This window comes from Acomys russatus, chromosome 20, assembly GCF_903995435.1.
Source record: "Acomys russatus chromosome 20, mAcoRus1.1, whole genome shotgun sequence".
Classification (NCBI taxonomy): Eukaryota; Metazoa; Chordata; class Mammalia; order Rodentia; family Muridae; genus Acomys; species Acomys russatus.
In genome coordinates, this window is record NC_067156.1 from 68,108,269 (window position 1) to 68,135,832 (window position 27,564).

The following is a 27,564-nucleotide window of genomic DNA, read 5'->3' on the forward strand; positions in this document are numbered from 1 at the left end:
CATGGATCTGTGTGTCTAGATCTATTCCAGGACCAGCCTTGCTATGTAATAAATCTTGAAAACAAAACCATGTGATTTGGGTAACTTCTCTATTTTTACAGACGTTTAGTTATTCTGGTTCATTTGCGTTCCCATTTTTGGTCAGGATCAGTTTGTCAATGCCTCATCAAAATCCTACTGTCAATTGCATTAAATTCGTAGGCAGAGTTTACATCTCCAATTCATGAACATAGAATGTCTCTCCACTTAACTCTTCTATGGTCTCTTTTCTAGTTTCGAGACTAAAGACTCTCTACAGGGCACCATTGTGTTTTGTTCTGGGATGCTGGAGGTTGAACCCAGGGCCTTTCACATGCTAGGCACATGTTCTACTGCTGTGGTCCAACCCAGGCCAAATGCTATAGGTGCTTAATTAGGCTCTTTTCTGCCACTGAGTCTAGCAGCATTTAAAGTTTGTGTTTCTGTTTAGCTGTTCGCTGCTACTCACAGAAGTATGTTTACAGAAGTATGCTGTTCACAGAAATACGGTTGCCTAAATGGCTTTTGATTTAAACACCTACAAATATGTTATATTTGTAGATGTAATTACATTGCTACCTCAAGTTATCTGTGGAACAGTATAGATCCAAAAGCCCAAGTCAGTGTCCTACTCAATGTCCCTCTCACTGTGTATGCTAAGGGTCACGTATACTCATAACCCTTAACATGTAGACTGGTTCCTGGCTTGGTCATACATTAAAAGAGATCTGTGCAGGCCACACAGTAAATAGTTGATGCTTTTTGCACACTCTGCTCCCTTCCTTATCATTTCAGAGTTCTAAGAATCCCAACACAGCCCACAAAGCTCATGAGCTCCTTAACATATTTAAGGTACTTTTCTCCCAAAAGTTTAGTGCCTGTATATTCACCTCAGCAACACTAAAATTAGAATGATACAAAGATTAGCATGGCCCTGCTGCAAAGGTTATCGATCAAAGCAATGTATTCACACACACACACACACAAAAAAAAAAAAAAAAAAAAAAAAAACCTGACAGGTAACAAACATCTATAACCTTCCTTTAGCATTCAGAGCTGAGCAGTGTCTTATTCCCACTATGTTTTACCAAATTTCTCAGGGTAAATATACTTCCTCAGCATGAGGTCTGTAAGGCACAGCTGAGCATTTGCTCCATTTAATCCAATCACGAGAGGAGGGGCTTAAGACAGAATCCTTTCTGTGACTTGGAAACCAGCATAAAGCAGGAACTTGGACAGAGGTGGGGAGGGGCAGTGCTTAACTGTCGAACAGTCACCACGGACTGTGCCTGGAAGTAATGTCTCCGGGTACCCACATTGGGCAGAGGCTTCCCCAAGCTGGTGACCCACTGTTGTGACATCGCCAAGGGGCAGCTGCTAAGGAGGTGGCAGAGCATATATGTGACAGTCTGGGAAGGTCACCACACCCCCTCAGCAACTGAGGCAGAGCGGATGTCATTCTGTGCCCATGGCATATGTGACATGGAAAGGCATGGACCTTAAGAGTTTTTCTGGATGTGACTGGAAGGGGAGAGAGAAAGAAAGAGAAGCCATTTAGAAAGTCCCAGCTGGAGTGGGGCTGGGAGTGCAGAGTTTGCCTTAGTGGGTGAGCAGGTGTGGGATGTGGTCCCTGGGAAGCAGTGAGCTTTGGTCTCTGAGCAATAGAGGGAGGATGGGAACGAGAACTACGCCAAGTGTCTGTTGATGCCAGAAGTGGGTGAACAGGACCAGGTGACTGGAAGAGATCAAACCTAGACGTGTGAAAACCCACAGGTAGGATCACTTACAACTACTTACAAGCGCCCTGTCTGATGCTATCTATAACCAAGGGCTTGCAGTAGACATTTGCCCGTGTCCTCAGGCTGAACAACACAGAAGATGAAGCTGTTAGCTGCTTAATTACGATGAGGACCATGATATAACTGACCCAGAGAAATGCTGGGTGGCTTGGCAGACAGTATCCGTGGTATCTAGCTTTAACCCACAGGGCCACGCCCACCACACTGGGGGTGGGGCACACCCACTACACACACCCTCCTAAGCTCCAGAGAAGCAGCTTTTGGCTTTTCAGTTGCAAACTGCCCAAGGAAGGCTCTCCCAATTCATGTATGGGGTGCTTCAAGTGACCAGATTGCCATCTCAGAGGCATGGCTGTGACCTCTGCTGACAGGCTGCACATCACTTCTGTTGTCATGCTTGCTGCAGCGCAGCTGAGGTTCCTCCAGGCACACTGGCGATTCTAAGCTGGGAGCAATGGGGGAGAAATGAGGAAACGTGCCCAGTCTCCTCCAGGGTGCATGGTCTGTTGTTTTTGGAGGACTGTAATGTTGTGAGGTCTCCTCACAGGCTTCTTTCCAAGGACGCCCTGTTGGATGTAGACTCTTTCTGTGGCCCTGTCCATGTTTCCTGTGTCGAGCACAGGTACTGGGTGGTAGCCAGGAGGACAGCATCAGGAGAGCACGGAACCATTTCAGCCTTTGTGTTCATTTGGGATACATCACTGCCTTTGTGCTTGCTAGAGCGTCTTAACGGCTGTTTTCACTGGCCTAGAACCTTCTGGTTCAGTGAGCAATGAATCCTCAGACCAGATGGACACTCACACCAGCTATTACTCTTTACTTCCATCTTTCTCAAAATGGGAAAATAATAGTCCTCTATCGATAGACTCAGAACCCTGGTGGCATGAGACAAAGAGGCTAGCTCATGATGCTGCCAAACCATAGCTAATGAGCAGACTCCCTCTGCCAGTGACGGCTGAGGAGATAGAGGGTGGCCACCTGGCAAACTGTGGTTACACCACCAGGCATGTTCTACTTCGCGGGTGTCTGGTGGCACGCCAGCAGCTTCCGAATCCCCAGGATGCACAGCATAGAGACTCACCTTCCTCCGAAGGACAAACCTGGCCCAGCTGTGTCCTCTCCATCCTAAGCTGCCTGCATCTCTCTTTCAGGACTCACATACATCAAGAACTACCCACTATGGCTCCCTGCCCCAGAAGTCGCAGCACGGCCGGACCCAAGATGAAAACCCAGTAGTCCACTTCTTCAAGAATATTGTAAGTGACCATGCTCAGGGGGACCAGGAAACCATCAGGGTACAGCAGGTACCCTCAGTAGGATGTTGGTCATCCCAAGTCCCAAAGGACACAGTCTTGGCTGCATCTGCCATGTAACAAACTGTGTATTTGAATAAGAGTTTAATTTTCCTGAAACCAAACAGCTAGTTGATGCTTAAAGATATAAACCTTTTAACCCTGAGATGGGATAACAACAGGAATAGGCATTGCCAGGAGGACTGGGGGATGAGCAGAGAGATGCAGGGTGTTTTGGGCCAGCAAAACTGCTCTGTGTGGCATTGTGATATAGGACACAGGACATTCATCTATACACATAAGGCTCATGCTGCACAGAGTGGACTCTAATGTATCCAGATGGTATAATAATCCTCCAGTATTTTTTTATATCAATTGTAACAAACACATCACATCAATGCTGATGCTAAACAGCAGAAATTGAGCAGATATGTGGGAACGCCCTATGGGTGGCAGGGAAATATATGATTTCATTACAATTCCTGTGTAAATCTTAACTCTTCCATTAAATAAATGTCTTAGCTACCTCTCCATTGTTATGATAAGATACCAAGGCTGAGGCAGCCTATCGAAGAAAGAGTTTATTTTGGGCTTACAGTTCAGAGGATGAGTCCATGACCACCATGGATAGGATCATGGAGTCAGGCATGTGCTAGGGCAGTAGCTGAGAAATCACATCTTGGGACATTAACGTGAGGCAGAGAGGTGGGGAGGAGTAGAGATAGACAGATGACAGGGAGATAGAGCAGTAGGTGAGAATGGCCTACCCCAATGACACATCCCTCCAACAAGGCCACACCTCCTCATCCTTGCCAAACAGTCCACCAGCATCCACATATATGACCTATGGGGACCACTTTCACCCAAACAAACACAATAAAGTTAAAAAAAACAAAACAAAAAACAGTCAAACAAACAAAAAACTAATGGTGAGGGGCTGGAGAGCTGGCTCAGTAGTGGCTCATAGAACACACTGGTTGTCCTGTTAGGTTTTCTATGGCTGTGATAAAACACCGTTACCAAAGGCAACTTAAGGAGGAAAAGGCTATTTCACTTACACTTCCAGATCATACTCTGTCCCAGGAGGAAGTCAGAGCAAGAACCCGGAGGCAGACTGAAATAGAAGCCATGAAAGAACACTGCTGAGTGACTTGCCCCCGTGGCCTGTGCAGCCTGCTTTCAAATGCATGCCAAGACCACCTCCCAGAGATGGCCCCACCCACCTTGCCTGAGCCCTCCCACATCAATCATTAACTAAGAAATTGCACAGCAGATTTCGTTACAGGCAAACCTTGTGGAGATATTTTCTCAGTTGAAATCCCCTCTTCCCAAATGACCCTATCTTGTGTCAAGCTGACACAAAGCTAGCTAGAACACTGTCCTTGCAAAGGACCTAAGTTTAGTTCCCATCACCCATGTTGGGTAGCCCATAACTGCCTATAACTCCAGGCCCAATATCATCTCTGCTCTCCGTGGGCACCTGCTTTCACATGCATATGCGCCCCCCCCCACACACACACATACATACTTTTTTTTTTTTTACTGAGGCATCATGTTGCAACTGAGCATTGGTAGGTATACCGTTTCCAGCCCCAGGAAGGGCTCGTTAGAGGCATGTGTTAGCTTCTGATGCCTAATAGACCAAAGTCGTGTCTGCAGACATGAGCTAGTTGGACCCTCGAGAGCAGGGCTACCTACAGGAAAACCAGTCACGGTCACTACAGCCAGCACTTCCCTGTCTTCCAGGTGACACCTCGCACACCGCCTCCATCCCAAGGAAAGGTAAGGCCTTAGACGTTTTTGATCCTTTGTCAATTCACCCTGAAATCCCAAAATGTGTTCCAAACGGAACTGGGTTCAGAGATCCCTGAATCCGCCCCAGTCTTGCTCCCAGAGACTCCCAGTGGGGCACCACAGCTGAGGGTCTCCAAATACTCATACCAGGCCAAGGCATCCAGGCACTGTCCCCCTGAGCTTGGATTTACATCCTCGCCCCCTGAGCTGCGGGTGGCCCTGCGAACCCCGAATGTGGTGCATTTGAGGGAACCTACTCTTCTTGAGGGGGAGGCATGCCAATTTGGTTGTTCCTGTCGGTTTCAGGGCTTGATCCCGGGTGATCACCACATCACTGTTTCTTTCGTCACTGTTTCTTTCTCTTCCTCACAGGGGAGAGGCCTGTCCCTCAGCAGATTTAGCTGGGTAGGTGATGACTGCCTGCGTTTTCTCTGCTTCCTCCTCCTCTGCAGCCTGCGCAGCCCGCTGACTTCTAAGCCCCTTCAGTTGCCTAACACTCAGGGTCGCCCTTTCTTTCCTACCCAGCCCAGCTGAACAGGCTGTTTTCTGTTCCCAGCAGGAATGCAGCCTTTCAGGGTGGATTGCTGCCAGGCTGAGAGCCGGGCACTGCAAAGCCCTTTGCCTCCTTCCCACAGGGGTTCTGAGTTCCTTCCCAAGGAAGAGCCACATCACACTGGAGAAAATCCCAGTTTTTTTCCAGTGCCCCTGATGGGGAAATGGAGCCCCAGCAGACCAAATCTGGCCACTCCTTGAAACAGAATTGTTCTGTTTCTAATAACCCCTTTCCCCATTAGGAGATTTGGAGTTTTGTTTGTGTGTTAGTGGTACCTAACACTGAGCCACTAAACCACCATGAAAGATTCGTTAGTGGTTTTAGGTTTTTAGACACAGAGCAAAGTTTCAGTGATGACTTTAATTGGTTTAAACGGCTTGGCTTCTAAATATTAGCAACTTCTGATGTCTATAGCAATTTAAAATGCTTACTGATCTATCCTAACCAAAAATATTGACCCCGGCTGCTAGCAGCTACTAGATATGGAGCTTCTCCTTATAAGTAGCTGTGATTTCCAGAGCTACCCAGACGCATGCACAAACACCAGCCTGTTAGCCAGAGGTGGGAGCGGGGTGAGAGACTGTCTGCGGACAGTGTGGCACAGGGCCCGTCTGCGTCGGCCTGAAAACACAAGAAAATGGGTGAGGGGGCAGGGAGGAGGACAGAGACAGAGAGTGGAGGTGGGGGGAAGGGGGCAGCAGAAACAATGGTAGAAAGAAGACAGGACCAGGCTTGGGGCACACACCTGTTATGCCGGTACTCGGTTGGTAGAGGCAGGAGGATTGCTGAAAGAGTAAAAGTAAGCTTATGTAGTGGGGGCCACAGAGTTGCCTTGTCTCAAAAAATAAAACTAAAATAAGAAGAGAAATAGGTATCCAAGGAAGGGTTATTTGAAAGACGGAGGAGATCTGTGGACGTCCTGAATCATTCTAGTACTTTCTTGCATTGAACTACAAACCATTTGATATAAATGTACCTTGGGCCTGTTTTACTTTTTTTTTTTTTCTTTTCCTTTTTTCTCACATGGTAAATTTTCAAAACTGATGACAATAAGGTAGGTGTCTGCACAGACCCCACTCGTAGTCTGTTTTTTGCTTTAACTTTCCTGTGCCAGCAGGAAACAAAGATGGTATGAAAAATGACATCTGTTTTTAACCGGAATTCTTATTTTTAGCTACTGCTGTATATGTCTTTATTTTCTATGTGTGGGTTGGCAGAGCATTGTGCAAAGACTGGATGTGAGGTGGTGGGATGAGAAGACTTTTGGGGGGCTCTGGGGGCCTCTGGCCCACCCGTGGGCAGGTCTTGTCTGTCTGCTTTCTCTAGTTTGGGTCTCCTGAGGGCCCCTTGGGTCTCTTTTTGTCCAAATTTCCTCCACGTTCTTGTCTGTTTTCAGTGTGGCCTTCTTGTCTGGAGGTTCAGAAACCCCCTCTTGCTTTCTCAAAACTCTGTTGTATGTATCTTGATAGTGTCTAGGTGTCCCAAGATGGAAGTGACTAGGAAGGCCCCACATCACTGATCTGAAAGCTGAGCTGTTCAGGTCTCAGAAGTTCTTGATTTGGGAGAAAAGCCATACTCTGGGACAAAGGAGCCCAGTATCCACCCAGAGAAGCCCATGTCTCTGCCACTTAGCTGCCTATGTGTTTGGTGCCACAACACTTCCATGTGGCACCCAGGAGGCCAGGTGTCTGACAAGCCTCCAGGATGTACAAGTGGCCCTGGCTGGCCCCAAGGGCTCAGCATAGACTTTCTCTTCTCTTTTCTCCCCTTAACCCATCAGAACACCTGAAACTGAACCAGACTCCCGCTGCCAGGGAGCCACTGTCAGGAGAAAGAGAGGGAAACGGTTGTAAGTAGGTGAGCTAGAGGAGAGTGTTTTCCCATACGGCCTGGGTCTGGCTTCCATCCTGCCCAAGCCAGCCAAGTACTGCTTAATCCCCCGCGCTCAGCACAGGGAAGATGGCGGTGACTTGGTGGCTTGGATTGCTTCTTACCTCCTCCTTGCCTAGTGCCCTTGTGTGAATCAGCGTGGTACGCAGAGGGTGCTAGGAGCAGCTCAGGCTGCTGTCTGGTTCTGATGCTAGAGCTATTGGTGACAACTGGCTTCCCATTTCCTCTTGTCAAAAACCAAGGCGAAGTCTTGAGGCCTGCCCTTAGGGCAGACTTCCGTGAGGCAGACCAAAGTGTTTCTGGTCAGCCTCCCGCGCTGCACTGCGCATGCGCGCACAGGGGCTGGGTGACCACCTTACCCACAATGCTGCTGAATCATCACTCAGGCCTACCGAGGGCATTCTTTGTGAATAAGCCAGTGCTGGGACCCGCAGAGTATTGTACTTCAGTCCTCACTGCCCATCACTGCATCCCACAGCGGGTAGCCATCTCAACACCGAGTGAGAGGGACTGAGGACCAACGGAGTGGGGGGAGGGCTGATTCCTTGGCGGCCAACTCCATAAGGGCCAAAAAGGACAGTATTAATCCCAGTGTACAGGAAACTGAGGCTCGCAGGGGCTCCCACACCTGCGCAAGGTCACCAAGCCAGAAAGAGCTGTTGCCAGGTTCAGCTTGCTTCCTGCACCACGCTATCAGCAGCCCATGGAGCCAGACAAGACCCTAAATGTAGATCACACCATGGCCATACAGAGAGGCTGCCCTGCACCAGAGGCTGGGAAGTCTGCATTTGGCTTTAGGAAAGGTAAACTTGACAGAGTCCAGAGACCCCCTCCCCCTCTTCCTCCTCCCAGGCCACAGAGGCTGCTGTGCACGGGTAAGCAGAAAGACCAGCTGTGAAAGACCAGCAGAGAGAAAAGTTAAGGATAACACTCCTGTCCTCTCGAGCACCTTTGGGGGCCTCCTGGAGGTGTGCTTCCTCCACTGGCGAGGGTAGAGGCCCTTGATGCTCATTTGAGAGATGCTTCCCTTTTTCCCACAAAGATGCCCTGCCACGGAGCTCCACTTGTGCCCCAGAGCATTCAGCACTGCCTGCCCAGGCCTTTCGTTCTCCAGCAAGACCCCCTGATGGAGTCGGGACAGGCACTCCTCCAGCCCCTCCCTCCTCGTCAGAGTTCCGTGCCGCTCTGGCTCCTGAGTGACTCACCGATGCCACCTGGTGGTGGATCCTGGAGGCAGCCGTGAGCAGACACTGAGCGCTGGTCTTTTCTTGCAGGGGGCCGAGGGGCAGAAGCCAGGATTTGGCTACGGAGGCAGAGCTTCCGACTATAAATCGGCTCACAAGGGATTCAAGGGGGCCTACGACGCCCAGGGCACGCTTTCCAAAATCTTTAAGCTGGTAATGTAACATTCCTACCGTGGGGGAAACACCTGGGCACCTCTGTGGGAAGTGGGGGCCTGGAGCCATGCTCTGTGTTCTCCTCCAGGCGAAACTGTGACCCCAGAGTGATGCCAGGGGTCAGAAAGAGTGTTAGCAGAAAGACACATTCCAGAATCCCCAGCTGAGCTTAGCCAAAGGCTCAGTCACCTCCCCCACCCACAACTTACCTTCCCTTGCTCTTAGCCAGCATAGAGCTCTGTCTTCCCTCTGGATTTCCCAGGAAATTAATGTAGAGCCAGGAGTCTTTTAAAAGGATGCTGCCGTGCAGTGCGCAGACATTCCCTGGGCCTCACTGTGCTTCCTCTCTCCCTAGAGCTGAAAGTCAGGTGGGCCACTGACCTGGGTGTCCAGCCAAGGGCCTAGGTGGAAATGGGTGCCACCTGTGTGTGGAAGTGGCTGACAGGACATCCTCCCCCCACCCCACGCAAGGGAGGCTCATTAAGATCACTCAAGGGGTCCCAGAAAAACCCAGGAAGGGGCCTGCTGTTAGCTGCATACATACGTAGGCACATACAGAATCACACAGACCCAATAATAAAGTCCTGGGCCACTATTAGTTAGCCTGTGGCCGCTGCCACTCCTGACCTCTCTAAGACATGGTTTTCTTACCCACAGGGTAAGGGGGTGATGCACCCATTTACCTTGGACCTGTTGAGGTGCCGGGGAAGGTCATGCAGGCCTGGAATGTGGCCCTAGCACAAGCCAAGTGGCAGCTGTTATATACCAATGCTGATCTGGCACAGAAAGCCTCACAACATAGCTCTTAAAAGGTCACCTAGAAGTGAAGACTAGAGCTCAGAGATGTCCTGTGTCCTCCCTGGGGAACCCCAAGGGTGAGGTCCATCCTGGAGGAACATAGGTACCCAGGCTAGGTTTAGACTCTCAACGAAGTCCTGAGTTTTCCCTAATGAAAGCCACCCTCTCAGCAAGTCTGTGGCCACTGTCAGCACAGACAGTACACTCTGGGCCAGGGCTGCCTTTCTGGGACGAGGAGGCCTAGAGGCCTAGAAGGCAGGCCCAAGACTTCTAGAATCTGAGAAGTCAGGCCAGCTGCCCTAGAGCTCAGCAGTTCATAGGAAAACAGTCTGCAGAAGAAAGAGACTGAGGTGCCGTGTGTGGCATTGAGGAGAGGGCTGTGTCTCTAGAGCAAGGATGTGACACTAAGGATACAAAAGAGGAGCCAGCAGACACAGGCAGGAGCACACTGAAGGCAGAGGAATCCGCGGAGAAGGCCTCAGAGGGCTCAGGGAGAAGGGTCCAGCTGAGCCGCCTTTGACAAGCTGGGCCAGGAGGAGAGAGGGAACACCCAGGAGCAGAGTCTCGACTCTGATCCCGATTGAGGGTGTTCTGGGGAGCTGATGGCAGACGGGGCCTGCATTCAGGTGTCAGGGTGAGCATTGCATGATTGGCAGAGATAAAGAAAAGTGGAACCAGGGTTATGGGGTCTCTGGGCTGGGTGACACAGAAGAAACTTTCTTGTTTATAAAGGCCCAGGGCTCTGGTGACATGGCTGATGCCCTGAGTCTAGGCTGGAGGGGAGCAGGGTGAGATGCATGGATGTCTTTCCGGTGGCTTCCCATGCTAACGATAAGGGTCTGAGACATTTGTCACCCCTGAGCCAGTGTCACTAAGGACTGTCCCTGAGAGTCCTGTCACTAAGAGCCACTGTCCAAGACGTCCCCTCATTCCTAGTGTGGCACCCAAAGCTACCATTCTCTCTTAATCCATCTGAGCAAGAGGACACGCCTGTGAGCTCTAGTATCAGAGGTATACATAGCGAACACAGGCATGCTCACTTATCTTCACCTCTACAAAGCTGCTGGCCTCTTTCCTGATGGAAAGATGAGCAACATGGACCATAGATGTCTGTGAGCCAGAGTCCCCACTGCAGGTGCAAACCTCAAGGTGCCACCTACCACGGCACCACCATATCCAGTTCTTGCTTCTTTCTTGGATGAAAGATTGGTATTTGTGCAGGACGGAATCCAGGCAGAAGCAGCCGATGGCTCAAGGAGCCGAGCGAGAATCTGAGCTGATGCCCCCGCAGATTGGCCTTGGAGAGCAGATGGCAAATGCTCCCCTGGATTCCTGCTTTGCACCTGAGGTGGATGCATATTTGGGGAAAGGGATTCTTACACTTTAGACCCTAGTGCCTTTGTTTCTGATAAGAATGAGGGCACACCCGCCCCCCTCCATTCCGGTGCCATGTCAGGCTACAGCTGATAGTGTGATGTGCAAAGGTTCTGATCTCAGGTGTATGTTTCCTAGGAGAACCGCCGTATCAAAGCTTCACAGTTGGTGACTGCCTGGGTCTGTAACACAAACTAATTGGGTGAATCCTGGCGTCTTTCGCTTCACGGACTTACTAATGGGGCGTGTCCATTCATGGTCAGCATGCACAGAGGGCAGGCCCAGGTTTCTGCGCCCCCACTAAGCAAGGCTGTGGACTACGAACTGCAGTGTTCAGTGAGAGCCATGCGCCTAAGGAAAGTTAGTCAGGAAGAAAGCCTCGTGCCTGGGATGTGAGCAGAAAGGAAGAGAGTGACCACCCACTTTCTGTGTCAGGCACGGTGTAGGCACTACCCAAATAAATTTTATCCCAGGCCATCAAGGAAAAGGCCTCTTTGACCCACTACCTGGTTTCTGAAGGCGGTAAGGAGAGAGGGTGCAGAAAGTATTTTCTCCAGGGACCTCTGAACTCAGTCAGGAGTGCACCTGTGAGTGAGGCACGGGTTCAGCCTCACTCCATAACTTCAGCCTAGGTTCAGGGAGCTTTAGACACACTGAAGAACAGGCCTGGTGTGAGAGGGTCGGGCTGCTCAGTGGCTCCACCCCGGAGACATGGCCCGGCCCTTCTCTCAGGGGATATGCATGGCAGCGGGTAGTTCCTAAAAGATGCTCAGGAGGTGGGGCCGTCCCCACAGCTCCACTCAGGTTCATATGTGACTCGTGTGCTGGCGTCACGGGTGTGAGACTCACATTTCTCAAGCAGGTTCAGCGGCTCCCTGGGTCGCCTTTCTGTAAACAGCTTTGTAAAACCGATTTAAATGTCTGTGTATATGGAGGAAGCTTGACCATTTCTAGTGCGTTGTGGTTACAATGAAAATATATTACATAGACAGCTCATGGTGGGCTGACAGGCTGTGTGACCAGGCTGAAAGCAGGCTAGAAGGCCTTTCTGGCTCCTACCATCACTCCACCCACTCTGCTTTCTGCTTGTCTCCTCCCCCCCCTTAGCAGCCAGCTCTGAGGAAAGGCTTAGCTCTGCTAGTTCGGTGTGGCAGTTAGCACCTGGCTGGAGAAAATGAGTGGGTCTCCCTGTCTTTGGGACCCACCGCTTATTTCTAGGTATATAAAAGGAGCCCTTGCCTCTGGTAGTGCCCGCTGCCCCCGCCCCTGTGAGGTTGAAGGGTCTCACGGAGACAAAGGTACCCACGCTTTCAGAAGATAATGCTCAAGTTGCTTCCTCAGGTACAAATCTAAGCCAACCATTACCTGGTGGGCACAGATGTGTCAAATCTGGGGCCTAAAGCCCACCAAAGACAGATCGAGTGGCACAAGACACAAAACGCATAAAAGAACCCAGAGGCAAAGGGACACGCCTGGCTGGCTCTAGCCCTCGCTCCCCTCTGCAAGCTGGCTGCCCTGTGGGGAAATGACTCAACTCTGATCTTTGACCACATATAAAATAAGTGTGTACTTGAAGTTGGCTGTGGGTCCAAGAAGGAAATCAGGAGGAGGGACTTCTGCTGGGGGGAGGAACTTCTGCTCGAGGCAGGTGCTCAGTGCTCCTACATAGATCATCTGACCCCTGGCCCTGGCCAGCTGCCTCCTTTTCAGCCCAGGCATGTTTGTGCCTTCCAGAACAGAGATTCCAGGACTTTCCAAGAACTCAGTTCTCTGCGGGGCTCCGGCTGCTCCTCAGTGAGGAGGCTTCATGCTGTGTAGGAAAATCTGAGTGTCTAGGTGAGGCCAGGGCTCCTGTCCTGGAGAAGGGCTTCTCTCCAAGGGTGGCTTCACAGTTAGACTTCCTAACGTTGCCACTGCTGAGAGGCAGCCCTCCAGGGGATGACATGCCAGCACCCCTGGAACTGTAGCTTCCCTGTGCGCAAAGACACCCAATGTCGTCACTTCATCCTGAGCTGCTGGGAACTGCGTGGAAATTTCTGGGCTTGTTCCACAGTATGTGGATAACTGCCTGGCTGAACTCAGGAGATACCACACTGAGGAATGTGGCTGCCTGGCTACTCTGCTGAGGAGAGTCAGTGTGTATGCCTCCACCTCAATCTAAATGAAATCTTTAAAAGACCTGTGTATTATCTTGAACATAAGATGGAGAGCCTAAACAATTAAAAAAAAAAAAAAAAAAAAAAAAAAAAAAAAAAAAAGAACAACACAGAAAGAAAAAGAGTGACATTTTTCAAGGTCTGTATAGGTAGCCTGTCACCAGGCCCACCTTCTTGGTTTCTGTGCTGCTGCTGTCTCTGCAGGCTCGGCCACCTCGCAAGCTGAATAGCCACGTTTCATTTTTAACTCCAATCCTAGTGGTTCTAGAAAACCCATCAATGCAGGGTTGCAAGAGCCTTATCATGCTGGCCCACGCACACTCCCGTGTGTAGCTTGCTTGTTTTGCTGGCAGAGGCAATGGTGTACTGTTGGGGTGCTTTCTCTATGCCCAGGGTACCACTAATGCTCATCGGCACTGAAGCCGCTGTCTGGAGCGCACCGTGGAGAGCGGTCCCAGTCCCGACTTACACTGTTCTCAGTCCTCTCACTGAGAAAATAAACAGCTTGTTTGGAGCAACCTAACAAAGCCACAGCACTCTCCCTACAGCGGCAATTCTGTGGGAGCCTTGGACCTAGCCGTGCCCATGGCTCACATTCAAGGGCCTTTACCTTAAGTAACAAATTCGAGGTAGCGCTTTCCCGGTGGGACCGCTCTGTGTTCTGCCATGTCATTTCTGTCCGGACCGGCTTGTTGACTGGACAACCAGAGAACCGGCACTATGGAGGGGAAGTGACACCCCACAGCCACACAGGCTCTTGCCTAACTCCTATATTCTCCTTTTCCCAGGGAGGAAGAGACAGCCGCTCCGGATCTCCCATGGCGAGACGCTGAAAACCCTCCCTGCTCAGCCTTCCCGAATCCTGCCCTCAGCTTCTTAATATAACTGCCCTAAACTTTTAATTCTACTTGCACCGATTAGCTAGTTAGATCAGACCCTCTCCTAATTTCGTTGAGCCGTGCAAGTGGTGGGGCCAGGCCCACGGCGCCCAGCTGCTTTAAACTGTTTGCCCCTTTTCATCTGAAGATTTGAGTTTCCTCAGAGTCTTCTCTACCTTGCCCTGTTCCCAGTGTACCTTGGTCGACTCCAGAGGACCAGGTGCACGGACACCCTCCCAAGTTCACCTCTACTCCATCCTCAGACTTTCTTTTCACGGTGAGGCGCACCCCTCTACCTTCCGTGGGCACTGCGGATAGACAGGCACACCGCCAAGGAGCCAGAGAGCGTGGCGCAGGGGGCTGTGTGGTCCAGGCTTCCTTTGTTTTCTTTCCCCTAAAGAGCTTTGTTTTTCCTAACAGGATCAGACAGTCTTGGAGAGGCTTATACACTGGGGGCTTGTGGTATGTGAGCGCAGGCTGGGCAGCTGTGAGAGTCCAGAGTGGGGTGGCCCTGGGGACGCTTCCAGGCCAGCTGGTCCCTGCACCCCACCAGCTGATTTCAAGCGTAGCAGAGGGAAGGAAAAGGGAGAGTGGGCTGGGCAGTGGCCCCAACAGGAAACGGGGACTTAGGGAGACACGCTGGAGATGCCGTGTGTGGCCGCAGAATGTCACCATCTCTCCTCAGTGGTTCCCCAGCGCAGGTGCTGTCAAGAACCCCGTTTCCTCTCAGAGCCCAGGGAGAGTCCAGAAGCATGGCACATCTGGAAGTGGGACTGCAGGAGTTCTCTGGTGGCCTCACGCTGTCCCTCTGGCCACTTCTCACATTGGAGTGGCCAGTGACAGCTCGCCGTGGTGGTGCCCATCGGTACACACTAACCCGAGTGAAAAAAATAACCCTCCCCTGCCTCCTAGAAAGGACTCATTCTTAGCTGACTTAGGAGTGTCCCTGTCACTGAGTCGCCACCCTGGATGCAGGGCTGGCCTGGGCGACCTTTCAGGGATGAGGAGCTCAGAATCCCACTCTCATAATGTCCATGGACATCCCCCTGTTCCTCTAACGTACTGACGATGTCTTTTGATTTAGCATGTCTCTTATAGACCTTCCAAAGAGCCCCACACTGGCACCATCATCCCTTGGAAGGCAGGTGATGGTTGACATAGATGAACATGCGTCTTGTTAATCTGCTCTAATTCTGACTATAGTGTGGGTTTAAGATAACACCTATTAATAAATAGCCACAATAGTGTGAGGGTAAGAGAAGAGCAGGGAAGAGAATTCCAGAAATAAACCCTCCAGATCGTTCCACGGGAGTGCTCGCCCTCCAATGTGACTGAACGACCTTGCTCGTGGCTTCCTCCAGACAGCACATGCTGCAGAATGGCTGGACGGAAGCACCTACTGTTCTTGAATATTGAAATAAAGTAATAAACTTGCAATGATCTTTGCACATGATGTCTCATTCTGCGTTCTGGCTTGTGGAAATGTGACCATGTAAAGTACAGCCTCACCACAGAATAGAGTGTATGTCCTTCAAGCAGGAGCACAGGGCGGCTCACGCTGCCCTTGGGAGAACCCCTCAAGGGCCAAGCGGAGGAGGTCATGCACCAATAAGCCACTTGGGTACAGTAGAAGGACATAGGACAGTGACCCACAACATACATGGAAAAGGATGTTCAGTCACTCTTGAGGACAGTTGTCAAAGCCATTGTGCTAGGGGACACTCTGGATAAGAGCAGGACACACACTTTATCCCCGACAGAGATAGCATGAAGTCATTCATCCCTCCTCTCTTTCTCTATCTCCCTCCCCTAATTTGTTTTTTGTTTGTTTTGTTTTTCTTGCAGTTGCTTTTGGTCGCAAGAATTCCTTTTCTAAAGGATTACCCAAAACCCCCCTTTTTGTGTTGGTTTTGAGAGAGATACTGGCTCCTTTCTGAACTTCCAGGGCAGGGTATGGGATTCCACCACATCTGTGGGCTGTAGGAAGCAAAGCTTGCTGTGTTTCCTCTGGGGCATGCTGCTCCTGCATAAAGACCCAGCACAGGACCCTGGAGACAGTGACTGCACCTTTCAGAGGCCAGGGCGCTGGGCTCTGCAAGCCGGAGTCCACTGACTGACTGGAAGCCTTATATCCAAGTTGGGTACAGGGACTCCTGACTATAATCCTAGCACTTGGAAGGAGGATTGCAATGAGTTTGAACTCTAAGCTAGAGTGATGTCTCAAAAACGCACACCTTTAATACTAGCACTCGGGAGGCAGAGGCAGGTGGAGCTCTGGGAGCTCAAGACGAGCCTAGTCTACAAAGAGAGTTCCAGGACAGCCACGGCTGCTACACCAAGAAACCCTGTCTCAACAAACAAACAAACAAACCAAACCATACCAAAACAAAGCAAAAGTCCACCAGGGGCTAGAGAGCTGGTCGGCAGCTAAGAGCACTGGCTGCTCTTGAAGAGGATCTGGGTTTGGTTTCTAGCACCCAAATGGAGGTGCTAGACTTCAGTTCCAGACTTCTTTCTTCCACAAGCAGCGGGCACACACAAGGTGCACATGCTCGTACACAGAAAAACATTTTTAAAATCTTAAAAAAGAAAAAGGCTGATGTCCACTCACCTGCTTGCCTTTTTTAACCCAACAAAATCCTCCCAAATAAAGGATTTGGAAATACAAAGATGTTTGCACTATTGAAAATTGTGTCGCTGCCACAAGCACTGTGAATTCTGAGGTGTAGCCGCCCTGCTGCGCTCACTCCCCACCTCTGGCTTTTGAACTCTTCTCCAGCACCTGTTCAGCAGTGATCCTTCCGCAGTGGGAGGGGGTGCTAGCTATCAGTCTCTGCACCTTGGCAAACTGTTGAGTCTCTGCATTAGTCACCCTGTGCTGGTTGGGCTTTGTCAACCTGACACAACCCTAGACATAACTGGGGAAAGAGAATCTTAATTTAGAAAACACATCCCTTAGAGTCATCAGTAGGGAAGTCCGTGGGACCTGTTGGGTTAATGATTGATCGTGGAGGGTTCAATCCCACCGTGGGCAAGTGGTCCCAGATGGAGAGCAGGCTGAGCAGGCCATGGGGAGAAGCCAGTAAGCAGTGTTCTTCCGTGGCCTCTGCTCCAGTTCCTGCCTCCAGGCTCCTGACGGACTCAATGATGGGCTTGTGAGTTAAAAGGGAAATAATCCCTTTCCTCCCCAAGCTGCCTTTGGTCACGGTGCGTTACCATAGCAACAGAAGCCACACTAAGGTGCCATCTATTGCACATAGACCCACCTCCGATGAGGGTGGAGAGGTATATTGACCTAAGGATACAATGTAAGACCTGCACAAACTCAAGCCAGACAAAAGCCTGGCATGGAGAAAGCAGGCAAGAAGTTCTATGCCTGTGTGGCATCCAAGAATATGTGGAAAGCATACATTGGACTTGTGTGGGTAGGAAGTCAGGATTCCTTAGCTAACTGATTTTGCTAGACAGAAAAGTGCCCAAGAAATGAAAGGCTACTAGGAAGAGCTCCTGGTGGTGAAATCTGGCGTTATTTGAATATCTCACTAAAGGCAGCTACGGCAGCAGAGAAGTAAGCAAGCATGGGAGAGAGGACTCACCTGCAGCCCTAGATAGCCACCTTACATACCCACATCAGGGAGCATCCCAGTTAGAGAGCAATGCAATTACATAAAGCAATCACAGCGCTCTGATTACTTGTGACACTTAACACACACCTGCGTGGTGTGTGCGTGGTTGCAGCTGCAGCAGAATTTAGGGAGCAGGCGAGGATAAGCCTGCAGATGTCCAGTCAGGGCACATGCTTCTTCTTTTTTTCTGCCTTTTCTTTTTTTAAAAAAATATCTTTTATTAATTTATTCATATTACATCTCAATAGTTATCCCATCCCTTGTATCCTCCCACTCTTCCCTCCCTCCCATTTCCCCCTACTCCTCTCCCCTATGACTGTGACTGAGGGGGACCTCCTCCCCCTGTATATGCTCATAGGGTATCAAGTCTCTTCTTGGTAGCCTGCTATCCTTCCTCTGAGTGCCACCGGGCCTCCCCATGGAGGGGATGTGGTCAAATATGGGGCACCAGAGGGTCTGACTTGTACATGCCACTTTTTAAATCTATTTTCTTCCATGCTTGATGGAATCCAAGGACACGAAGCCACCCACAGTTAAGTCCGTGTGTGGAGAATTGCCACCCTACTGCTTCTGAAGCGGCTTCAGGAACAGACTGTGTAGAAATGGCTGCGACTCCACAGTACTGTCACCCCTCCATGCAGCTTCGTTGTCAAGGACCTGAGCATCATCTGGCACTAGCAGATAGCCTGCCTCTTGATCAGTCCAGAATGACATGGGACAATGTATCTGAGAGGAGAAGGGCCTTGCCAAGCACTGCATGCGGCAGCCTTTCCTACAGAGCGTGTGGTACCTGAAGGCTCTAGGCTGGATGGTGTGGAGAGTTTGTGGAAAAGTTCATTGTGGGTTGAGCCAAAGGTGTTTCTAGGCCCCAGAATTATCTGCTACATCCAGCCAGACAACACTTGCAGCAGCTATTGCTCTACCTGACAGTTTGAGCCAGGGGAGCTGCCCACAGAGAGCCTGGTCACAGAGCCCCACTTCATCACTAGTTCTGCGGTCATGGTCAGGTAACCAGCCTTTCAGGCTGCTCTCTGCCTTCCAAGGTCCAACCCACCCAGCCTAGAGAAGGTGGCGGGGGAAGGGGGGGGCAAGCAGTGCTTTCTTCCTTGGACAGGTAGCCATGAAGCAGCTGTGGATGTTGCCCAAGCCTCGAGGCCCTTTACTTGAGGGCAGGGAGAGGTGGGGCTGGGCAGGACGTACCTGAGCAGCTAAGGCCGTAAGCGAAGCTTTTGTGTCCCTCCATGGCAGGCCTTAAGACAAGCAGTCTTCGGTCAGCTTGCACATAGAAAGGCACTTAGAACAGTTGGGCTACATGCTAGTAGGGCATCTGTTGTGAGGCTCCAGCGTCCCATCAAACCCAGAGCCAAACCTTCTGCCAAGAAATAGCCGCAGGCAGCCAACTGCTCCTCCTCATCCCTCCTCACACTGCATCTGTCCCTTCAGTTGCTCTGCCTGACCCCAACCAGAGGTATGGTGGGCCCCAAACAGGCATTCTTAATGTGTTGCTTACACAGGAGTAAGAACTATGGGTTCCATGAAGCCTGGAAAAGTGACAGAATAAAATACAGTACTAAAGGGCTAGCGGCTGCTACTCTGGGAAAGTACCCCATCCTGCAGAGCATGCCAACAGGCAGGTCTCACTCTCTCCTTCCACCTAACTCCTCTTTTAAACATGCTTCTACGACAGAAGAACAGAGTGTGCCCCAGAAGGAAGTCTGGTCAGCCTCACGCCCCTACAACACACTGGGCATGTGGCTACCACTCACCCCAGGCCGCAACAAGTAATACACAGGAGTTTTAAAATAATACAAAAACTATTTTTATTGTTTTTAAAAAGCCAGCACAGTGGCTTTTAGCATAACTATCAATTTCTAATACAAAACTGGATTAAATAAATATCATCCAATGTATAAATAGACCATGAGACAATTCTGAAGATAAAAAGAGAACGTTTCTGTAAATTAAAAAACTTTGAATTTTCTTAGTGGTGGCTGAAGAACAATCAGTACGGCATTTTTGAACCTGTCAAATATACAAATCTTGATACAAAAGTCTTCATGCCGTAAGTGTTACACATAGAAAAGATTGAATAGCACGATTGTTTGAATTCTGCCTATTGCTCCTGACATACTAACAGATGTATACCATCTGGTCCATACAAAAAAGGACCACAGTGCCTGTGCAGCCAGGGTGACTGTGCCTGGGGAAGAGGCCGCCAGCGCAGCAGTGGCTGACTCTCACGCTGCCAGGGGTGTGCAGGCAGCCGGCTTCCCGTGAACTATGTACCTCTAACTTTTAGACAGCAAAGAGGGTGTAACCAGATTTCAAGTTATTTCACTGGGGGAGGAGGGAACAGAACCCCCAAACAAACTGACAGTAAATTGGGTTATTGTGAGTAGTTATTTTGAAATTTTGCTTTACTTGGCTTTTGGTTTGGTCTCAGGTAGCCCAGGCTGGCCTGGGACTTGCTATGTGGTAGAGGTTGACTGAGGTTCTCATCTTCCTGCCTGCATTTCCCAAATGTTGGGATTGCGAGTGTTTGCAACCATAGCCCACTTAAGACTTTGCTCCAAGTTGCATGAATTTTACCCACATCACATGACTATAGACCAGGGGCAGAAGAAGAGGAGCTATGCACTGTGTCAGGAGTCCGCAGCACCAGGCCCTATGGTCACTCTTGGTGTGGGGCTAGGGGGAGGGCACGGGAAGGGGTTTTGAAATAGGCTTGGGAGAAAACCCTCATGCAAGGAGGCATGAGCTATCCCTTGGCACAGAACCTGAGAGCAGGCCTACAGATATATACGTTATAACATGCTACGTACATACATCTGTGTGGTGAGAATTCAGAGGAACAGAATTCAAATTTCCTTAAACATGGTGTGAAGGGCATACAAGCCAATATGTATTTTCTGGTGCATGCTGCTCACCACACGGCACTTCACAATGGAAGCCATTTCTGGGGAGCCCCTTTGGTCTCCTAAAGCACGCTACTCCCCTCCTCAGTTGCCTCATGCTGCCACAGAAGCACCCTGGCACTGACAAGGACTCCAGGTGTTCACATCACATGTCCACCTTGGTCTCTGGCCTTCTGTGGCTCTGTCCATGCCAGCCTCTATGCTCCCTCGGCTGAACTCATCTTATGACGACAGCATCTGCCTTCAGGAACCTGCTTCGCCGTTCTTCTACCAAGCAGGAACCTCCTCCAGGGACAAGCGGCTCCATGGAGCTGGAGGAGCACGTGGCACCCAAGCGACTGCGCCAGGCACAGGATGTTCTGTCAAGGGCATATCCGACTGTCAGCTCAAAACACCAAGGAGGATATGCATTGTCTGGACTTCACGTAGGTAAAAGAAATATCATTATATTTTTTATTCTGCTAAAAATACCTGAATTGAAATTTTATTCCCCACCCAACTAGTCTATCTGAAACATGATTTTTTTTTAAAAAAAAACACACATACACCACATTTCCTAATGTCATTTTGCATTTAGTTATTTCAAAACAAATGTTATATAGAGTTCTAAAAATACAGTTCTCTATCCTCAAAACCCTGGTTACACATGAGGCTAGAAACAACTTTCCTAAAACAGCATTTCAAACATTAAAATACAGAGATCAACCTGTAAACCACAATATTCAAGTGAGTTACCTTCTCAAAACCTTGTCTTTTCAAGGAATGTTGGTAAGGAAGCAGCTTTGATGGTAAGGAAGTAAATCAAAATACACACACGTCATGTTTGTTTGCTAATAAATTGAGAAGAGATACAAAATTGACTATTGGTATATTCTCTTTTCTTTAACCAAAATAAAAGCAGGCTTCTGGTTCACCTGGTGAGGTCTTCCTTACATAGTTAATTACTGCACAGTCACACCCTGCATCACTACCCGGTCAGGAAGCAGCCCGCCTCGTTACAGATGTCCTGAGATGACATTTAATGCTGAAAGGAAAATAAATAACCCAGCAAGAACAAAAAAACTTTAAATCCAATAATTTCAATTTGGGGGATATCTGTTCACTAAATTAATTAATATTTCTAAAATACTTTAATACAAAATTATAAAAGAAAAAAGTGCATTAATAGCAGAGACTTTAAAACTCTCGCACAATTACAATTATTTTGAAAACACTACCACAGCCGGGTGTACACACTGACATTCAGGGAGCATTGGGTTTTTAAGTCCAGTATCACAAGAAGTCAAGTAAGGCTTTTTTTCTTCTTAAAAAAATATACAATACACAAATCAGTTTGGAAAAAAGTAATAATATTTAACAGTTCTCTGACTTAAATATTTTCACAAAACAAAAGTTTTTATGTCACTGTCAATATTACTTATATACAGATGACAAAAGTGAGCAAAATCAAAAGGCGCCCTCTCACAGTGACAGTGAAATGTCGCTCTTCAGGACCACAGCGGACAAGTCCACACAAGATTTACAATAAAACTGCTCTCTTCTGAAACCAAGGAGGCAATGAGAGAAAATAAAGGCAATTTTTTTTCCAGAAAAAAATAATAGAGCCCAGTTTTATGTTACAGTGAAAAAGATATCCATTTATTAACAGAATGAACAGGACCCAGGTCTGAGGTGCACCAGGGAGTGGCCGCAGATGCGCTCTGTGAGGAGGACTCGTGCTTCTATTTACAAAATACACTCCTCAGCCACACGGAGGCCCACGTGTCTGCCTATGTACACAGGTATTTACAAACAGGACATATAAATAGCGTCAAGGGAATTGATATGAAGTGGGGACCCTTCTGTCTTTGGAATGCTGAGGCACACACACTGCCTAGCACAGGAGGATTTGGTTTGGGATGTGTCTCATGTGGCACTGCTGATGACACTAAAGAATTCCCTGAAATGAAAACACACCTCCGTATGCATAAGGAGAAAAGTCGCAGGGTTCTTGCGGGTCCTTAGCCTTAAAAATAGATAACTTTACTGAGGTGGATCGGGACAGCTACCTGTCCCTTAGACAACTCGGTCACTTCCTGCTCACAGGGTATGGCTTGTGCTTCTGCAGTGACCTAACACATGTGACCAGACAGATCCATGCAGCAAGCGTGTGGACATCCATGTGAGCAGCTGGTCCTTGCCTGCAGGTCAGATTTCCTCCATGGCCCTGCTGTCGCCAGCCAGATCCTGTGTTCTTCTACCTAGGGACTCAGCATCTGCGATGGAGAGAGAACTGGTCCGGCCATCTCTCAAGGCTCAGTTACGTTAACATAAGAGTGGGTTAAAAAGAACTGATTGTTACCATTATCAAAATGCAGAGTAAGAAGTGGAAAAACATCCCTGTGTGATGGCACCGCTTCTGAGCTTCATGCACTATCATCCGTGTGTTTTTCCGTGTTAACTTGTCTTTTGCTATCGCACTGCAATGATGCTCAGATCCAGTTCATCTGCTAAGGACACATACCAGCCATGAGAAGGTCAAGTTGCCCATGGGAGTGTCCAGGTTCTGTGATCTGTAGACAAATGAGACAGTGCCTTTGTACTTGTCCGAGTTTCCTGTTAGTTTTTAAATGACAATGATTCTTCAAATAAGTTAAGCTAAAAAACTACTGTGGTAGATTTTTAACACTTGAAGTTTTAAAAACAGAAACTCTGAGTGCTCTGATCTTCACAAATGTAGCTTCATGGATGCCCTTAGCCTCTTTTCACGGCATCAGAACACATTGGTTAGGGTCTGCCATTCACCCGCTGCCTCCTGCACCACTTCCTCTAAGTGGAGGGTCCTTAGCTCGTCCCCATCCTGTTCCTGCACCACAGCGGTTGCCTGTAAGGTTCCTGAAGAAGCAAAGAGAAAGTAGACCTCAGATCTCGGAAGCAGGCCAGCGTGTACATTTAACTAAGAGCATATGGGAGTCAAGAGAAGCTTTGCTTTCCCTCTCAGTGAAATGAAATCATCTGAGCCAGGGAAACCATCTTTCAACTTGTGATGCCAGGGCTGGAACCTGGGCCTAGCTGTATATAATAAACAGATACTGAATCATAGGTACAAATAAATTCTGTTGGTCATAGCCACTATGATGCGGACACTCACACCCTGAGGGCTATGTCACTCACAATCAGTGACAAACACCTCCTAATGACACTCACACCACAGCTACCTCCTCTACAACTTGCAGGCACAGCTGGGAAACAAGATCTTCCTTCCACAGCTCAGAGTTCTACTGCTTGGGCACCAAAGACATGTCTGGGCACAAGCTCAGTGACCACACAAAGGTGACTATCTTCACCAAAACCCCTCATTACCTTACAACTAAATGAGTCTAAGGTGCACAGTGTAAACCTCGCTGCTCACCCAGGACTTGACTGGAGTTTCCTATCACACACTCCTGCTTTGTGTAGCTCCCGCCACCAGTGCCGGTCGGCCTGAATGACTTGCTCTTGAATAACACAACACGGCCGCCATGCCACTATGAGGGCCAAAGGAGGACCTCAAGCAGAGCAGGCAGCTGTTCACAGCTGTAACCCAATTCTGATGGCATCCATACTTGCAAGCGACAGAGAAGCAGCGCTTGTGTGGCCGGCACTCAGGACACAGAATGGAAGCCAGGGTGTCCCTCATGTCCCTCACAAAGGGCCCCAGAAATACTGAAGACAGACAGTCAAGCTGCCCATGCTGCCAGGCCCTGATCACTGCTCACGACAGACAATAGACAGCCGTGTGTGAAGCCGGGTGCCATAAGACTGAGATCCCGGCACTCAGGAGCTAAGGAAGGAAAAGTCCATTTGAGCCAGCCTGGGCTACACAGTTCAACTCTGTCTCAGGAGAAAGTAGTTAAAGAGAAGGCACAGGGAAAGCAGCACAGGCTTCATCTCTGCTCAGTTCCCCTGATAAACCGCAGTCCCTATGGCAACTATGGTGCATGGCCACTATGAAACAGTAACACTTGGGAAATACCCAGTGACCGAGCCATGTCTGTGGCTCTCCTGAGATGGAGCTCTTACCCACAAAGCTGTGTGCTCGCTTCATGTGCAGCTTCATGTTGCTCTTCTGGGTGAAGCCCATGACACAGTAGTCGCAGCGGTAGGGCCGCTCGCCAGTGTGCTTCTTCATGTGCACCTGCAGCGCGCTCTTCTGGTTGAAGGCTTTCTCACACAGAGTGCAGTGGAACGGCCGCTCCCCTGTGTGCACAAGGCCAGCCACAGTCAGTGTCATCCTCAAGACTGCACATGGCAGCAGAGCACAGTTACTCACACCACAGTGACTCAGTGACATCCTCCTGCTGCCACCAGCCGAGTGTTAGTTAGCAGGATGCTGAGACAAAGTGAGACCTTCCTCAGTGAGTGAGTACCCAAATTCAGAAACAGAACACATGTGACTTGAACAAAATGATTTCCCTAATCTCTAAAATACTGCTCAACTGCTTTCAGGTGAAGGTTGCATCTGAGAGCTGCCCACCAGACCTCATGGTCTCTCTCGGCAGGCCATGGTGGTCCTGCCTCCTGAGAGCGACTCCCTCCAAAAGCTGGGGTCCTGTGGTGATGTGTGGCTCCTCCCTTTTGCCTACAAGCTCCTCCCATTGCTCTGCCTGGCAGCTTCTAGCTATGGTATTAGGTTCCCTTCCCACAAAGCCCAACACACAGCTGCTGAACAGCCCGGCCCAGTGTTGCTGCTCTCACTACAAGCTGAGTGGTCCTACTCCTTCTCTTTACTGACCACGCCACTGAAAATGAGGATTTACTTCAGTGTCCTCAGGTGAAATCCCAAAACTAAAAAGTTTCTGCCTGATCCTGCGACTGAGTGCAGTGATGCCAGGCTCTTTATCAGCAGCCTCCAGGGGAGAAGACATGGCAGGCAGGTCCTTGCTAGCTGCACAGCCCCTCAAAGCACTCATCTGGCGGGGAGTAGTCCACATGCATGGCAGCTAGGCTCTGCTGATGTCTTAGCAAAGCCAAAACTAGCCTTTTCCCCAGAATGCCCAAGCTGGTAGCTGGCTCGACCCTGTAAGACTAAGTAAGGACCAGAGCAGGCCAGCGCAACTGCACCAGCGATCTTGAGCCGGGAGGTAACTGGTAACCCTATTAGAGCCTGCTGCATCTGCTACCAAACACAGTGGCAGGACTTTCCACCCCTGCGTGGTTAAGAGCTCGGCTAATTTATCAGGGCTAGGACAATTAAGGAGCTCCTGCCCTCACAGGCAAGCACAGCACAGGGAGAGTCAGTTCTAGCCCAGACCACTGGCCTGGCTGGAGCAGCACTGAAGAGCAGGACAGGCGCATTAGAAGCAAAGGCACGGAGGGACCTTCTCCGTGGCTCAGTCCACACGACATCGTTTTCAGGACATGTGTGCTAAGGTCTCAAGCCCCTCTCAGTCAAGAGTATTTTTGCCCCAAAATGACAACATTGTATAATCGTGCACCACTGATGTACATTAGAGGGTACGAGGCAACCACACCAAGTTCAATGTTTTCCTGGACAAAACAAACAAACAAACAAACAAAAAACTCTAAAATGTTGTTCCTAGTTCAATATAGAAGGTACAGTATTGCATCATAGTGCCAGAAGCCAGGAATGGGCCCGACACAGGCAAGTGAGCCTCCTGGAGATGGCCCACCATTCTGCACAGTCTACAGTGAGTAAGCCCTGGTAAAACCAAGGCCCCAGGGACTTTGTCTCTAGGTTGCTTCTTGCTGCCTTTCAATGCTTGTCACTACTATGCTCTCAGTATCTGACGTGGCAAAAGTCCTCCCTGCCGGTGCTCTGATGTAACTGCTTCACTACATTGGGCAGATTTCTTGCAGAACCAAAATGAAGATGTACTCTCATAAAATAACGCTGTTTAAACAAATTGATGTTTTTATGATTCCTGATAATGAATTTATAGAATTACTGATTTGATTAAAATAACTTCAAGCCACTCCTGCAGAATAGCAAAAAACTGCTAGTAACTCTGTAATTCTTCACTTGTCACCGACACATAAACTGAACTAGGGAGAAGATGGGCTTCAGGCAGATTTACGACTAAAGTAAACTTTCCTCTAGGTCAAGTCTCAGTGTCCACTAGGACAAACAAAAAGTATTACCTTAAACTTTCAATGAACTCACAGCTGAAACATGATTAATTAGATGTAGTCTTAATGGAGAGACATGTAAACAGTAACCCTGCAGCAACCCCTTGGGCCCTGTTAACCTTAACCCATGTCATAAAATACTGCTGCATGGAGACATAGATTTAAATAATGCTTAGACAGGCACAAGTAATCAATAATCCTGATGTAACAAGGTTTTATCTGTTTTTGTGATAATTGCTTTTACAGTCATTTTTCTTCTAACCTAAAGGATTTGTAGTAGATGGCATGTAAGTTGTCTATATGTACGTGTACTTGTGTGTTTGTCTGGTTGTCTGTCTATATGTAGGTTGGAGGTAGGAGTCACTCAGGCCTTCTCCATCCACATATGTTTAAGAATATATGTATAGACCTATGTATAGACGTATGTGTGAAACTGTTAGAGCTTGCTCATCAAAGCTGTGGGAAGCCATGCCAAATCCTGCCATGTCAGAAATCCTGTGCTTAGGCTGTATGCTGTGACCTTTGAGTTGCTGACCTTTACCTCACCACGAGGTCTTGTGTTCTAGGCTATCCTTGGACTATTTACCTTTGAAAGAAGTAGAGAAGTCTCAACTTGGAACCACCCAGAGCATCTAGGAAGTTCTACAGGGAGCGATTTAGGCTATTGCATTCTTGCTGGGGGCGAGGGTGAGTGAGATTAAAATAAATCCTACTGACCTTGCTCTATATACGTTCCTGCTAGTTGGCAATAAAGTGAATCTTGATCAGAAATTTCCTGACTTGATTAGTTATTTCTCGCGTCTCTGTATCCTACTTTGAATCCCCACTCCCTCTTTCAGGTGAACCCTGATTCAATTTTTCCCATGGACTGGGACCCGACACAAAGCTGTGCTCTACCTATGAGATGTGTATGTGTATAAACATGCATATGTGTGTGTGTAAGATGTGTATGTGTATAAACATGCA

The 27,564-nt window shown here is 49.1% G+C and overlaps 2 protein-coding genes across 7 annotated transcripts in view; one reads left to right on the top strand and one right to left on the bottom strand.

Annotated features, from left to right (window-relative positions):
* Mbp (myelin basic protein) overlaps positions 1-15,389 on the top strand; it is a 133,462-nt gene extending 118,073 nt beyond the window's left edge. Inside the window, exons 6-10 of the mRNA XM_051163231.1 lie at positions 2,969-3,073; positions 4,856-4,891; positions 5,276-5,308; positions 8,621-8,743; positions 13,860-15,389. Coding sequence (XP_051019188.1) covers positions 2,969-3,073; positions 4,856-4,891; positions 5,276-5,308; positions 8,621-8,743; positions 13,860-13,904 — 342 coding nt within the window. The 3' untranslated portion in view covers positions 13,905-15,389. The remainder of the gene's footprint in view (positions 1-2,968; positions 3,074-4,855; positions 4,892-5,275; positions 5,309-8,620; positions 8,744-13,859) is intronic.
* Positions 15,390-21,021: 5,632 nt separating this feature from the next.
* Positions 21,022-27,564, bottom strand: part of Znf236 (zinc finger protein 236) — a 91,595-nt gene continuing 85,052 nt past the window's right edge. For 5 of the 6 annotated variants that reach the window (XM_051163805.1, XM_051163808.1, XM_051163804.1 and 2 more), the window contains 2 exons: positions 24,532-24,708; positions 21,022-23,364 (listed from right to left, as the gene is read on the bottom strand). In XM_051163805.1, coding sequence (XP_051019762.1) covers positions 23,243-23,364; positions 24,532-24,708 — 299 coding nt within the window. In that variant the 3' untranslated portion in view covers positions 21,022-23,242. The remainder of the gene's footprint in view (positions 23,365-24,531; positions 24,709-27,564) is intronic. The other variant, XR_007832494.1, reaches the window with a different exon arrangement.